A 13,585-nucleotide genomic window follows, 5' to 3' on the forward strand; every position below is an offset into this window, starting at 1 on the left:
TGTCGGGACCGGCCAGCGGAATATTTTGCAGAGGATGGTTTTCTGGTCCGTTTCAGACTTTTCATACCCAAACCACGCCCATGCGACCGAAGTAGGTACGAGCTCCGTGTCTCTGTGCTCTGTGTCACGTTCACTCTCCTCCATGTTTGTTTGTGTTGCAAATTTCCTTCCACATGGCACGTGTGTGAAAAACGCAAAGCGAAATCCGATTGACAAAAAATATTGCTGTAAAGAGTGTGATTTGCAACACCACGAAATAAACGATAGAGCATAATATGAAACGATAGACGTTTTTCTATCGTCACACGATATGTATCGTCATATCGCCCAGCCCTACCTTGTGGCATTCAAACAACAGCCTGTAATGTCAAAACATGGCATTATGGATGCATGTACAGTACTCATGTGGTTTTGTCCATACCCTAATCCTCCCATCAGCTTGAAAGAGCAGGAACCCGGCACTCAGACCAGGCAATGTTTTCCAATTCTCCAGTGTTTTCGTTCCTTAGCCCACTGGAACCGCAGTTTCTTGTTGTTTTGCTGAAAATAGTTGAACACTAAAGGTCGTTGGCTGCCATTGCCCATTTGTGTCAAGGTACGACGAGTTGTGCGTTGTTTTATGGGTCTTTGGGCACCAATGTTGTACTGGACTGTCAGTTGACTAACTGTAGCCCATCCGTTGCTCTGCACAATGTGTGTCAACCTCCGTTGTCCTCTTTCATCAATGACCGGTTTTCGACCACTGGCTGGATGTCCTTTGGAGAGTGGACCATTCTTGATACACACAAGAAACTGTGGAACGTGAAAAACCCAGCAGCGCTGCAGTTCTTCAATCCGGTGCGCCAGGCACCTACTACTATACCCCATTCAAAGGCACTTAATTAAACCTTTTGTCATGCCCATTTACTATCTGAATGGTACCCATACACACACCTGTCTCAATTGTCTCAAGGTTTAACAATCCTTCTTTAACCCATCTCCTCCCCTTCATCTACACTGATTGAAGTGATATGACATCAACAAGGGGTCATAGCTTTTCACCTGGATTCACCTGGTCAGTCTACATCATGGAAAGAACAGTTCCTTATACTTTGTACTCATGGTGTCATCATTACATTTTAATGCATTTGAGTAGAATGTCCTTCTAAAAAGTGACATTGACAGAGCAGGGTCACTCACAGTAGCACACACACAGGCTGACACAGGCAAACACACACACAGCGAGACACAAACACAAAAAAAACCTCACCATGATATAATGACGTTGCATCTCAGACTTCTCACTGGCCAGCTTGTCACACTCCAGCTTCAAACTGCAGAGAAGAGATCAAAATAGAAAATATTTAGGCTCCAGGAAGCATCACTCATACCTCTTCAGGAAGACAGGAAATGACTTCATCCGTCCCTCATCGGATCTTACAAGGTGTCAATCCACCAAGAGAAAAAAAAGCCTCCAAATAAACCCTAATAAAATACCCATACGTATTCCCAGAGTGATTTAAATGTCCTGCCTATAAAAAGCGGACGGTTGGTGGATGACGTGGATGTGCAGCTCTGCTCTGTGTCGCAGACAGCCATTAGCTGTAATCATGTCACAGCGCTCGCTGCAAGAGTTACAGGAGGTGACAGGACAAAGGAGGCCAAGCCTCTACTGTCACACCACTTATCACAAGCTTTCATATTAGAATGGCGTCCGTGTTGACATCCCCCTCTGTAGAGCGTTCCAGTGGATCAACATTAACCAGGAGGAAGCAGTTCTGAATATCAGACCAGGGTTTATAATGGTCTGTTCACGTTATGATTGTTTTTGGGATCTAGATCTGTGCCGTCAGCGTCACTGTGAATGAAGACTCAAATTAGGCAGAGCGTTAGCTGTGGCGAATCCTCATCATTGTCCCCAACTGGGAAAATGCTGCTCATAGACACCGCTGACTTCATCACTGACATGGAAAAATAGTTGATGCAAATGGGATCATAGCAGCGGCGCTGTTAACTCAGCCCAAAGTGAAAAGGTTAAATGATTGTTTATTTTATTTTTTACAACTAAATCTCTATTTTTGATGTATATGCCATGTTATAGATGGGTCCGGACACCTTTGTGATTTCACTTGTTTTTGATAAGCATAAGTTTATACTATAAGGACAAACCCGGTCTGGACTTCTGCATAGGGGACTAGATGATTAGAGATGAGATTCAGAATGACAATACACAGGCATTTGTTTTTGTTCATGTTTTTTCAGGGCCCTCATACCGCACAACTCGAGAATGAGGAAGTGATTCGTTGATTGTGGTAAGTCTATCAAAAACAAGTGAAATCACCAAAACAAACAGGTGTCTGGACCCTTTTCGGTCCTATGCCATTTACATCTAAAATTGAGTTCTTTTTACAAACAAATATTTTCCTTTAAAGAATAAACCTCATTACAATTCAACAGCAGTCCTCAGATTCTCTGACCAAACAAGTGCTCAGGGGGGCGCATTTCATTCAGACAGCCCTCCCTCCCTCCCTCCCTCCCTCCCTCCCTCCCTCCCTCCCTCCCTCCCTCCCTCCCTCCCTCCCTCCCTCCCTCCCTCCCTCCCTCCCTCCCTCCCTCCCTCCATCTCTACTCCTCTTTCGCCTGCAGCCTTCACTTAGCCAAATCGCTTTTTCCTCCTAAAAATAATAATAATATCTGCAGCAGCGCGTGCGCAAACACAGGGGTTGGTTGTCATGACAACCAGCCTCCCCTGCTGCCACCCTACCTGAGAGCGGATTGTGATTGTCTTTGTGCGCCTGTGATTGGTGGAGGTGGCCCGGGGGCTCGGAGAGACGCTCTCAAACGACACTTTGATGGAGTTTTATTGCCGCTCCTTCCGCCTCTAAATCGCTCCTGCTGTCATCTTTATTTTGATTTATGTATTCCCTGATCTATTTATGCATGTGAGGGGGGGAGGGGTGACAGTTACAATGCTCACTGCTATGCTCAGGAGACCACCTGCAGAACATTTCCCTAAAAGGGCTGAACGCAGCCTTCTACAAAGCCTCGTCTATGGCTCCTCGGCTCAAGTCATTAGGACGCGTGTATGCAAGCTCTGAATACGGTGTAGAGAAAAGGTATTCTTTCAACTGCTTCTGAAGGGGGTTAAACGGTGGGTTGTCTAGGGAATTACACACCAAAGCCCAGGCTCTGAGGTGTTCCTACTACACTAGGAATGGACTGATGATCAGAGACAGAAATTTCACACAATGAACAAACATGCAGGCTTTTATCTGCTTCTCCTCTGATGAAGCTCAATAGAACAGGGAGGAAAGAAAACCTCAGCCAATACACTTCCTAGTTCCTATACCACAGGTAAATAGAGGGAGGGAATCAGAGGCAGTTGTAGCCCTGCTGCTTCAAAGGCTAGAAATCCATAAAGCGGAAACCTTCCTTGGGTACCATGAGATCCACGAACTCCACACATTTAGTCATGAATCAAACAGAGCAATACACTGTACTCTCTGGTACATCTCAATCCAGGTCAAATAAATGACCTTGTGCCATCTAGCAATTGCCAATCTTGTTAGGTTGTGGTTATAGCAGGACATCAATAACAGTGCTTTCTATTACATGAAAGAGAACAAAGTTCTAGACTAGGGTTCTAAATAGAACTGACACACACATCCATTGGTTTGCTCTTAAAACACATGTCATATTTTCATGTCTTCTCCTCTGGAGCAACAGCACACTCATAGAATACATATTCTTTCACCTGCTTCCATCTGCCTCTGAAGGGGGTTTAACAGTGGGGCAAAATAAAATGTATTAGTCTTGCTGTGATTTATTTGATATTCTAATCATGTAGGTTATTCCAGTGAGCTTTTGCACAGAACCATGTGCAGCAGTGTACTCTAGTACCGCACACTGTATACTTACGCAACATAACTCATAGCAGAATAGAATTCAAGTGTTCTAATCTGTACACTCACCTACAGAGATATGGTTATGCTCAGAGTATTCACAAATAGCAGACAGGTGGTATCTTAACCCCTAGTTCCCTCAGATAAGCCTTGGTTGAAGGGTTTGTGTGAGAAACAGTGCTATATGGATACCTGTGGTATTGTGCTTGGAGGAACTGGAACTCGTCCTTGATTCGGTCACACGAATCGGAGGTTGTGAATTTCAGCTGCTGCGATGAAGCCTGCAAGACGGACAGACAGACAGACAGACAGACACCATCAAAACACGTCAGTGAAATAAAAACCAGTCTGGCCTGGCTCACACTAGGGTCGTTCCACCTCAAAAAGCACATGGGGATTGACAGAAACCATCTAAGATGATCGTTTCTGTAGTTACTGTTGAAACATTTCGGAGAAATTAAGCCAATTGAGTGCACCCATATTTACCATTTTAAATTATAGGATTCAGATACAGTGCCTTCACACACCTTGACTTTTTCCATATTCTGTGTTACAGCCAGACTTTAAAATGGATTAAATTGAGATTGTTTCACAATGTCAAAGTGGATTTATGTAGACATTTTTACCAATGAATAAAAACTGAAAAGCTGATATGTCTTGAGTCAATAAGTATTCAACACAGTTGTTATGGCAAGCATAAGTAAAAATGTTGCATGGACTCAGTGTGCAATAATACAATGCCTTCAGAAAGTATTCACACCCTCAACCGTTTCCCCCAAAGAATTGTGTTACAAAATGGGATTAAAATGGATTTAATTGTCAATGACCCTACACAATATACTTGAATGCAAAAGTTGTAATTTTTTAAATTGATGGAAAATAAAATAAAAATATCTTGAATAGATAAGTAGTCAAACCCTGGATTCAATACATGTTGAAACAACCTTTGGCAATGATTAGAGCTGTGAGTCTTTCTGGGTAAGTCTAAGAGCTTTGCACACATGGATTGTACAATATTTGCATGTTCATTATTTCAAAAATTCAAGCTCTGTCAAGTTGGTTGTTGACCATTGCTAGACAGCCATAGATTTTCAAGCCAATTTAGGTCAAAACTGGAACATTCAATGTCTTGGTAAGCAACTCCAGTGTATATTTGGTCTTGTGTTTTTGGTACTGCTGAAAGGTGAATTTGTCTCCCAGTGTCTGTTGGAAAGCAGATAGCCAAGCACAAAATCCTTAATCCTAGAGGGAATACCTGGTTCTATTGTTTCTTTTAATCCTAATAAACGTCCTAGTGCTTGCCGATGACAAGCATCCCCTTAACATGATGCAGCCACCACCAGGCTTATGAAGAGTGATTCTCAGTGATGTGTTGTGTTGTGTTGGATATGTCCCAAACATAAAGCTTTGTATTAAAGACTGAAAGTAAATTTCTTTGCCACATTTTTTGCAGTATTACTTTAGTGCCTGATTGCAAACAGGATGCATATTTAGGAATATTTTATTTTGTACAGGCTTCATGCTTTTCATTCTGTAATTTTGGTTAGTATTGTGGAGTAACTACAATGTTGATCCATCCTCAGTTTTCTCCCATACATTTATTTAACCTTTATTTTACTTGGCAAGTCAGTTAAGAACAAATTCTTATTTACAATGATAGCCAAGGAACAGTGGGTTAACTGCCTTGTTCAGGGGCAGACCGACAGATTATTACCTTGTCAGCTCGGGGATTCGATCTAGCAACCTTTTGGTTACTGGCCCAATGCTCTAACCACGAGGCTAATTGCCGCCCCCAAACACAGCCATTAAACTAACTGTTTTAGAAAGTCACGGTTGGCCTCATGGTGACATTTGCTTTTATGGAGGACTGGTTCGAATTGTGAGGATGACCACAATTTACTTTCATCATGAGCCAAATCTTAGTTTCCTACTCAAAGTTGCAAAGGAAATGTTGTGATCTAGTTGATAAAAAAACAAGAGACCAGCGCAATAGATGTGTGGTGGTATAGCAGGAACAGCGACATCTAGTGGTCAAAACCTGGTACTTTCAAACTACTTCATGGTAAATAATGCAAGGGACATCATTTGCTTATGTCTCTGAACAGGGTATGAAGCAGCAATACCCCAAGCCCCAGCATCACACTACTTGTCAGAGAACTGATACTGTATACTGGTTGTTGGGGTGGGATTGGCGTGGGGTCTGTTGGTCGCTAGAGAATTTTGCGGGGGGATCCCTCATCTTATTCATTGGTAGGAAGAAGTTTTGTCCAAATCGGATGTAGGGTACTATATTTATTGAACTTATTTGAATCATATAAAGTTAAAATGGCCAATTTGGATGCAATCAATTAGCTTACATTTTCAGATTTTCAAAGAAGTATACAAAATAATGTATCAGGAATGTCAATCTTGTTTCTAACTACAGAAACAATTTCAGAAAAATCTGCGATGGTGGGTGTCATGGTTTGCTGAAATGACAACAGTACGAGTGGGTATTGTATGGTCATTACACTTTACAAGCAGTGGTGGTAGTGGATGTAAAATATAAAAGCAACATGTTATTAAGTGTTGGTCACATGTTTCATGAGCTGAAATAAAATATCCCAGAAATGTTCCAGTCGCACAAAAAGCCTCTCTAAAATGTGCAGAAATTTGTTTACATCCCTGTTGGTGAGCATTTCTCCTTTCTGCCAAGATAATCCATCCACCTGACAGGTATGTGATATCAGGAAGCTGATTAAAACAGCATGATCATTACACAGGTGCACCTTGTGCTGGGGACAGTAAAAGGCCACTCTAAAATGTGCAGTTGTGTCACACAACTGGCATGCTGACTGTAGGACTGTTCACCAGAGATGTTGCCACAGAATTTAGTGTTAATTTCTCTACCATAAGCTGCCTCCAATGTCATTTTAGAGAATTTGGCTGTACGTCCAACTGGCTTCACAACCACTCCAGCCCAGGACCACCACATCCAGCTTTTTCACATGCGGGATCGTCTGAGACCAGCCACCTGGACAGCTGATGAAACTGGGTTTGGACAAGTGAAGAATTTCTGCACAAACTGTCAGAAATAATCCCGGGGAAGTACATCTGCGTGCTTGTTGTCCTCACCAGGGTCTTGACCTGACTGCAGTTCGACGTTCAGTGGGAAAATTCTCACCGTTGGTGGCCTCTGGCACACTGGAGAAGTGTGCTCTTCACGGATGAATCCTGGTTTCAACTGTACTGGGCAGATGGCGTGTATGGCATCATGTGGGAGAGTTCGCTGATGTCAACATTGTGAACAGAGTGCACCATGACCGTTGCAAGAACTTCCAGTGCGCATTTACAGAGACCACTGAGGCTGTACCCCTACAGTTTTAGACAGTAGGCAAAAGACTATTGTGGCTATCAAGGATAATGTACGCATACCAACAAAAACCAATGGAGCAAATCCCATAACATTTTCACAGATATAGCCTACAGTAGCCTATATGTGGTGTTCAATGCTGGCCTACATTGCATGAGACTTCAAAAGTTCACATTATGAAGGGCTTGAATGTTTTTTTACTTGGTCTGTAACACCATGGGCCAAATAAGTGACTGTATATTGTATGATGCAAGAAACCACTTAAAAATAAATGTAAATATTATTACCATAGAGAATTAGATCATGTAGGCTACCCCTCTGCTGATTTGCATATTTAAGCCTCTGAAAATACTACACTGCCCCTTTAATTAAGACATAAGCTTTATACCTGACTGGCTTTTCAAAGACAGCTTGAAATGTAGCTTACACATTTTGTGCTCTTGTAGGACGCAGCAACTCCCCATTGCTGACCTATACTTATTCATAATTGTGCTAATTACCCACTAACTAGCAAAGAATATCAATACATGTGCACACACTCTGCTCTGAAACATGCAGTAACTCACGGGTGATTGAAAGCCAACTCGTGGGCTACCTGCCAATAGAGTTCTACACTGTTGCGCTTTGGCTCTGCCTAGAACAAAGTCACAGACTGAATTTTGCAGTTAGATTTTTTTTTGTATTGAAAAAGGGGGCTGCTATGATGTTGATTCGCTCACAGAAAAAAACATCTATATGGTACAAACTAATGGGGCGAACACAATGAAGTCTTTCTCTGCGCGGCCTGTCATTTCTTCAGCGTGGCAGTCCTGGAGGAGGTGTGCGGCTTAAGAGGGAACATTGGTTATGGTATGGGAAGGCATAAGCAACAGACAACGCCACCATCACCTCATGTCAGCATGATAATGCACGGCCCAATGTTGCAAGGGTCTGTACAAAAGTCCTGGAAGCTGAAAATGGCCTGCATACTCAGACATGTCACCTAATGAGCATGTTTGGGATGCTCTGGATCGACACGTACAACAGCATTTAAGTTCTAGCCAATATCCAGAAACTTTACACAGCCATTGAAGAGGAATGGGGCAACATTCACAGGCCACAATCAACAGCCTGATCAACTATGCGAAGGAGAGGTCTCGTGCAGCTCGAGGCAAATGGTCGTCACACCAGATACGGACTGGTTTTCTCCTACGTTTTATTGAAGGCATCTGTGACTAACAGATGAATATTTGTATTCCCAGTCATTTGAAACCATAGAATACGGCCTAATAAATGAATTTCAATTGACTGATTTCCTTATGTGAACTGTTAAAATCTTTGAAATTGTTGCATGTTGTGTTTCTTTTTTTGTTCAGTTTAGTTGTGTCTTTGTGCCAGACTCATTGCAGCTTTAAACCCAAATAGGAACGTTTTGTCATTTTTTTTGCAGACTGCATAATGGGTCAAGTGGGAAATCTCTAAAATGTTCCCACTCTAAAGAGTTTCAAAGCAAGCCTTAACGGCATATATTATTTTGCAAATCTGCAATTGCAGCAATAATAACAGCTATACAAAATAATGACCTGTCACATTCAGAAGCCCATTCAACACATTGCAGAATTGTTGTTTGTGAATAATCATAAATGGGCTTCTTCACTAAAAGGAGTCTCACTACATTGGGAGTTTGGACAACACTTAGAACACGTTGAAATACAATTATTTTCCTTATAATTTCAACAATGCAACCAGTTTGGAAATGTGCACCCTCCGTCTTGCTGTAGATACTGTGACGTCAGGAGGTATGCCTAATAGTAGACACCTTTTACTAAGAACACAGCTGGTTCCAGATCCGACAGATTGACTGACTTGAGATTTTGCCAAACCCGTTTTAACTTTGAAATGATTTACAGACTTTTGATAGCCAGTATGTTAACTATCCTAAAAACAAAGGAAGGCTAAATGCTAAGCCACATTCCCTACAATCAAAACACTTAGGAGGCCAAGTGAAAACTGCTACATACAAGTAGGCCTCATCCATTACAATCATCGTTATCACCAAGCAAAATCTCTACACAAACATAGCCTACAGGCTCCAAGTTCCAATTGATCTAACCTTTAACATATATCCAGCCAACCATTGCAAAGACAAAGCAAACCGTGGCTATAGTCAGCCTGACCCTGCAGGTAGCCCCCAGACAGAGCTAGGACTGGGGAGGGGGAGGGATTCTTCCTTCCTCAGTGTGTAACAGTATGCAGACACTTAATATACAGGGGGCAGTGTTCCTCCCACAGTAGTTTGTCAGCCTTGCTTTGAACAAAGCTCCAACCAGGAGTAGGTAGAAGCTACCCCTAACCACTGATACAGGGTCATATTTTTTGTCCCCCAATCTAAATGGTAAAGGCTGGGGTTTGAGGTAGGGTAATCTGATCCTAGATCTGTGGATAGGTGCAACTAGTGGCTCGAGCACCCCCAACCATGTAGGCCCCTTACCCTTAACCTCACCCACATGTGATGTCTGATTTTCCCCCAGAATTTATATACCTTGACATTGCTCGTTCTGATGTTGCTCGTTACGAAATGTCAAACCTTTATTTTTCACTTTTTGGATTATGTGTGTATTGTTATTGTAGGTATTAGGTATTGCTAGGTATTACTGAACTGTTGGAACTAGAAACATAAGCATTTCGCTGCACCGGCGATAACGTCAGCAAATTTGTGTACGCAACCAATAAACTGATTCGATTTGAGGTACTCTAGGCTATATAAAACATGCAGTAGTACTGAGTCTACTATTGATGGTGCAGTGCTGTAAAGTGACCGAAACAAGAGGCTCTATGGGGCCTTAGAGCACACAACAGATGGATGCACATAATGTTAATGAAATACTGCCGTAATATTGTGTCACATGCCATCTGGTGTGACGAAAAAAGGTGCCTGCTCGCTGTGAGAGTGTAAAATGTGTGCGTACGTACATGTGAGAATGTGTATTTTAAGTATGAGTGTGTAAGTGCGCAAATGTGTGTTTTAGTTTGTGAAGTCAGCACGTCTCAATGCAGAGAGAGATAAGCCTCCATAAAGATGCTCTGCTGCTGCCATTGAAGCCAACACCTAGTCCTTGGAATGAATCATGCACACGCATACATAAATACATCCAGCCTACTTTTACACAGCCTCACTCACAAACGCACACAAGTACTGTTCACACACAGCTCCAAAATGTAGGACAATCCCTAATTTGATTCTTCCCCACTCCTTTGAGATGCAATTAAAGCATTAAAAAGCTTTGTACTATGGTGGGGCAATAGTCTTCACTGACTACATGGGATTCATAATTTCAGGAAATTTGCAGCCCCCACCCATCCCTTTCCTCCTCCTCCCCCACCCAGCCCAGCTATTGAAAAAAAGAAAATCATATAATCCAAGTGAAATCTACTCCGCACCATAATGTCTATCTTAAACAAGGATTACAAACCCAATCCTGTTTCTGCTCGGCAGATCAGACCACAGGCTATGCTTCATGCATGCACACACACGCCGACAATAACACAGAGTATCATCAGAAAACATCCTCCTCAATTGTAAATCCTGCCTGAGGGGAACAGCAGTGTGGGGATTGCATTTCCTGGAGCTCCGGCTCCCTGTTTACATCTCCACGGGAAGACTGAGGAGAGAGCGAGAGAGGAGGAAAGGAAGGTGTGTGGGGGGGGGGTTCTAATCATTCACCAATGACAGGATATTGACATGACCAACTTCTGCATCACCACATTCAGGGTGGAACAGAACCAGAAGGGAATCTCTCACAGACAGATAATTAGAGGGGGATAAGGGAAATATGATGCGCAACGCAAATCTGTTTACTAACGCATATGGACATATGAACAACACTTTAACCTCAACACAAATCTACCTGAAACACAAATTGTTTACTGCCTTAGATGGACTCCTATAGCGACAGTAAACAAACATAGCACACAGATATGTGTAACTTTGGGGACAGGGACATGACGTGTTTCTAAAATTGTGGGGGGGGGGGTCGTCAATTTGACCCCATCCCCAATATTATACCATTATCAGTTTGATGGATTTGAAAACATTTTCAGACAGTAAAGCACCAGGCAGCTGCTGTTTTTATGTGGCTTTAAAACTGACTCATTTCCTCATTTTCTACAAAACTAAAGAATACTGGACAAAAATGACAAGAGCTCTGGTGGACATTCCTGCAGTCAGCATGCCAATTGCACGCTCACTCAAAAATTCAGATATCTGTGGCATTGTGTTGTGTGACAAAACTGCACATTTTAGAGTGGCCTTTTGTAGCCCCCAGCACAAGGTGCACCTGTGTAATGATCATGCTGTTTAATCAGCTTCTTGATATACCACACCGGTCAGGTGGAATAATTATCTTGGCGGGGGGGGGGGGGGAGATGTTCACTAACAGGGATGTAACTGCATTTGTGCACAACATTTTAGATAAATACACTTTTGAGCATATGAAAAAATTCGGGGATCTTTTATTTCAGCTCATGAAACCAACACTTTACTTGTTGCGTTTATATTTTTGTTCAATATATGCTTGGATCCCCAACCACCAAATATGCTTTCGGTTGCACCCGGTCCCCAGAGGCAGCCGACCGACATATTGCTTTGATCTACAGTAACAGTTCAGGGGCACGCACTTGCTCTCTCTCTTTGTGGTGTTCGCTGAGGAGAGGTAGCTACAGGGATCATAATTAAGGGCGTGCCGTAGAAAGTATGTCTGGGATGGTTCTGGCACCATAGATTCAAAATCCATACAACCACTGTAGGCTTTCATCAAAACATGTTAAAAATGCAAATGAGGTTGATGCCACAGATCAGAACGTTTAGCTTAAATTGTTGATAAATGTATTTCTTCACATTATAAGCACACCAATGCGCACACAGCAGTGGCTGTTGAATAATGAAAGAATGTTGATTTGAAAAGTAATAGAACATGAAAGAAATGCTGGTTACAATGGCATATGCTGGTTACAATGGCATAAGGAAGTGTTTAGAAAAAAATCCTCAACATTTCTATGGTCTGACTTTGGCAAGGCTACTTCGAAAGGTAGGCCTAAGACATGCCTCAGAAAATGACAAAATCTCCAGGTTTTAAAACAATTACATTTTATGGTTAAATAGTTTCAAAATGCTGACTGCCTCCTCTCAGATTGCAAGGTGGGTGATGGGTGTGGTCAGTGCAAAATAGTAACTGGCCTTTCTCTTCGCTCGTGACCATTTCATTCTGGGACAAACTGTGCCTCGAGTAGGCCTGGGTCAACAGAATATAGCCTTTAAAAGTGAATGTTAATTATCCTCATTACATTTGTCAAACATGAGACTGGCGTTTAGCCTACATTTATTTAATTAAAATTATCATTAAAGTTTGGTTACATTTTCTGGCGCCTCCTTCGTGTCAGCATTGGTGTGGACTTATCATATAGGCTACACTTTGAGATGAACACAAATTATTTATGTACAGGTATCTGCCAAAATAAAGGAAACACCAACATAGTGACTTTGTAGGGCCACCATGAGCCAGACAGCTTCAATGCACCTTGGCATAGATTCCTCAAGTGTCAAGAACTCTATTGGAGGGCTGGAACAACATTCTTCAACAATAAATTCCACACACTTTAAACCCCTATGCTCTTTTGAGAGTGTCTTTCAAAGTCACAGATCTCTTCTTCTAGACAAAATAATGGGCAACTGGGCATTTTTATACATCGCCCTAAGCATGATGGGATGTTAATTGCTTAATTAACCCACAAACCAGCCATGTGCAATCAGCTGCTTTCAATACAGCCTACTTTGTATCCCTCATTTACTCAAGTTCTTTTATTTTGTCAGTTATCTGTCCATTTATGAAACATTTATTTGAATATTATTCCAGTGTTGGCCTTTTTAGAGGCACATTTTTTTATGTCAATTTTTTTTAAATCACTGAATGACCTAGGTCCATGAGTAAACCCATGTTGGCATTTCAAAACAAAAATAAACAACAAATGTTAAATTTGGGATGGTTGAAATTGCACTTTGGGACAATTCTGGGACGATGAAAAAAGTTAGTCTCTAGCCCTGGGCAGCTATATTCACGAGTGTTCCAATGTATAAATATTTTGAACATTAAAAACGAGTAAAAGTTCATGAACATTTCATAAATGTATTCCTATGTTGTGAAACTAGTAAACTATTGGTGTGTGTGTGTGTGTAAACTATCAAATCAATTCTCTGTAATTAATATTACCTGATTAAACTAATCACATACTGGTAATTAACTAGGAAGTCAGGGCACCACAGAATAATGTTTATAGAGCTGTTGTCTTCCAAAGAAAACTCTTAGACCTGGTAATC

At 41.8% G+C, this 13,585-nt stretch overlaps 1 protein-coding gene across 2 annotated transcripts in view; it reads right to left on the reverse strand.

The window, feature by feature from the left end:
- The window catches only part of LOC124037688 (TLE family member 5-like), a 37,069-nt gene that overhangs the window by 8,793 nt on the left and 14,691 nt on the right, over positions 1 to 13,585 (reverse strand). For both annotated transcript variants that reach the window (XM_046352649.1, XM_046352648.1), the window contains exons 2-3: positions 4,074 to 4,162; positions 1,250 to 1,313 (exon numbers count right to left, since the gene is read on the reverse strand). In XM_046352649.1, coding sequence (XP_046208605.1) covers positions 1,250 to 1,313; positions 4,074 to 4,162 — 153 coding nt within the window. The remainder of the gene's footprint in view (positions 1 to 1,249; positions 1,314 to 4,073; positions 4,163 to 13,585) is intronic.

This window comes from Oncorhynchus gorbuscha, linkage group LG06 (genome assembly GCF_021184085.1).
Source record: "Oncorhynchus gorbuscha isolate QuinsamMale2020 ecotype Even-year linkage group LG06, OgorEven_v1.0, whole genome shotgun sequence".
Lineage (NCBI taxonomy): Eukaryota > Metazoa > Chordata > Actinopteri > Salmoniformes > Salmonidae > Oncorhynchus > Oncorhynchus gorbuscha.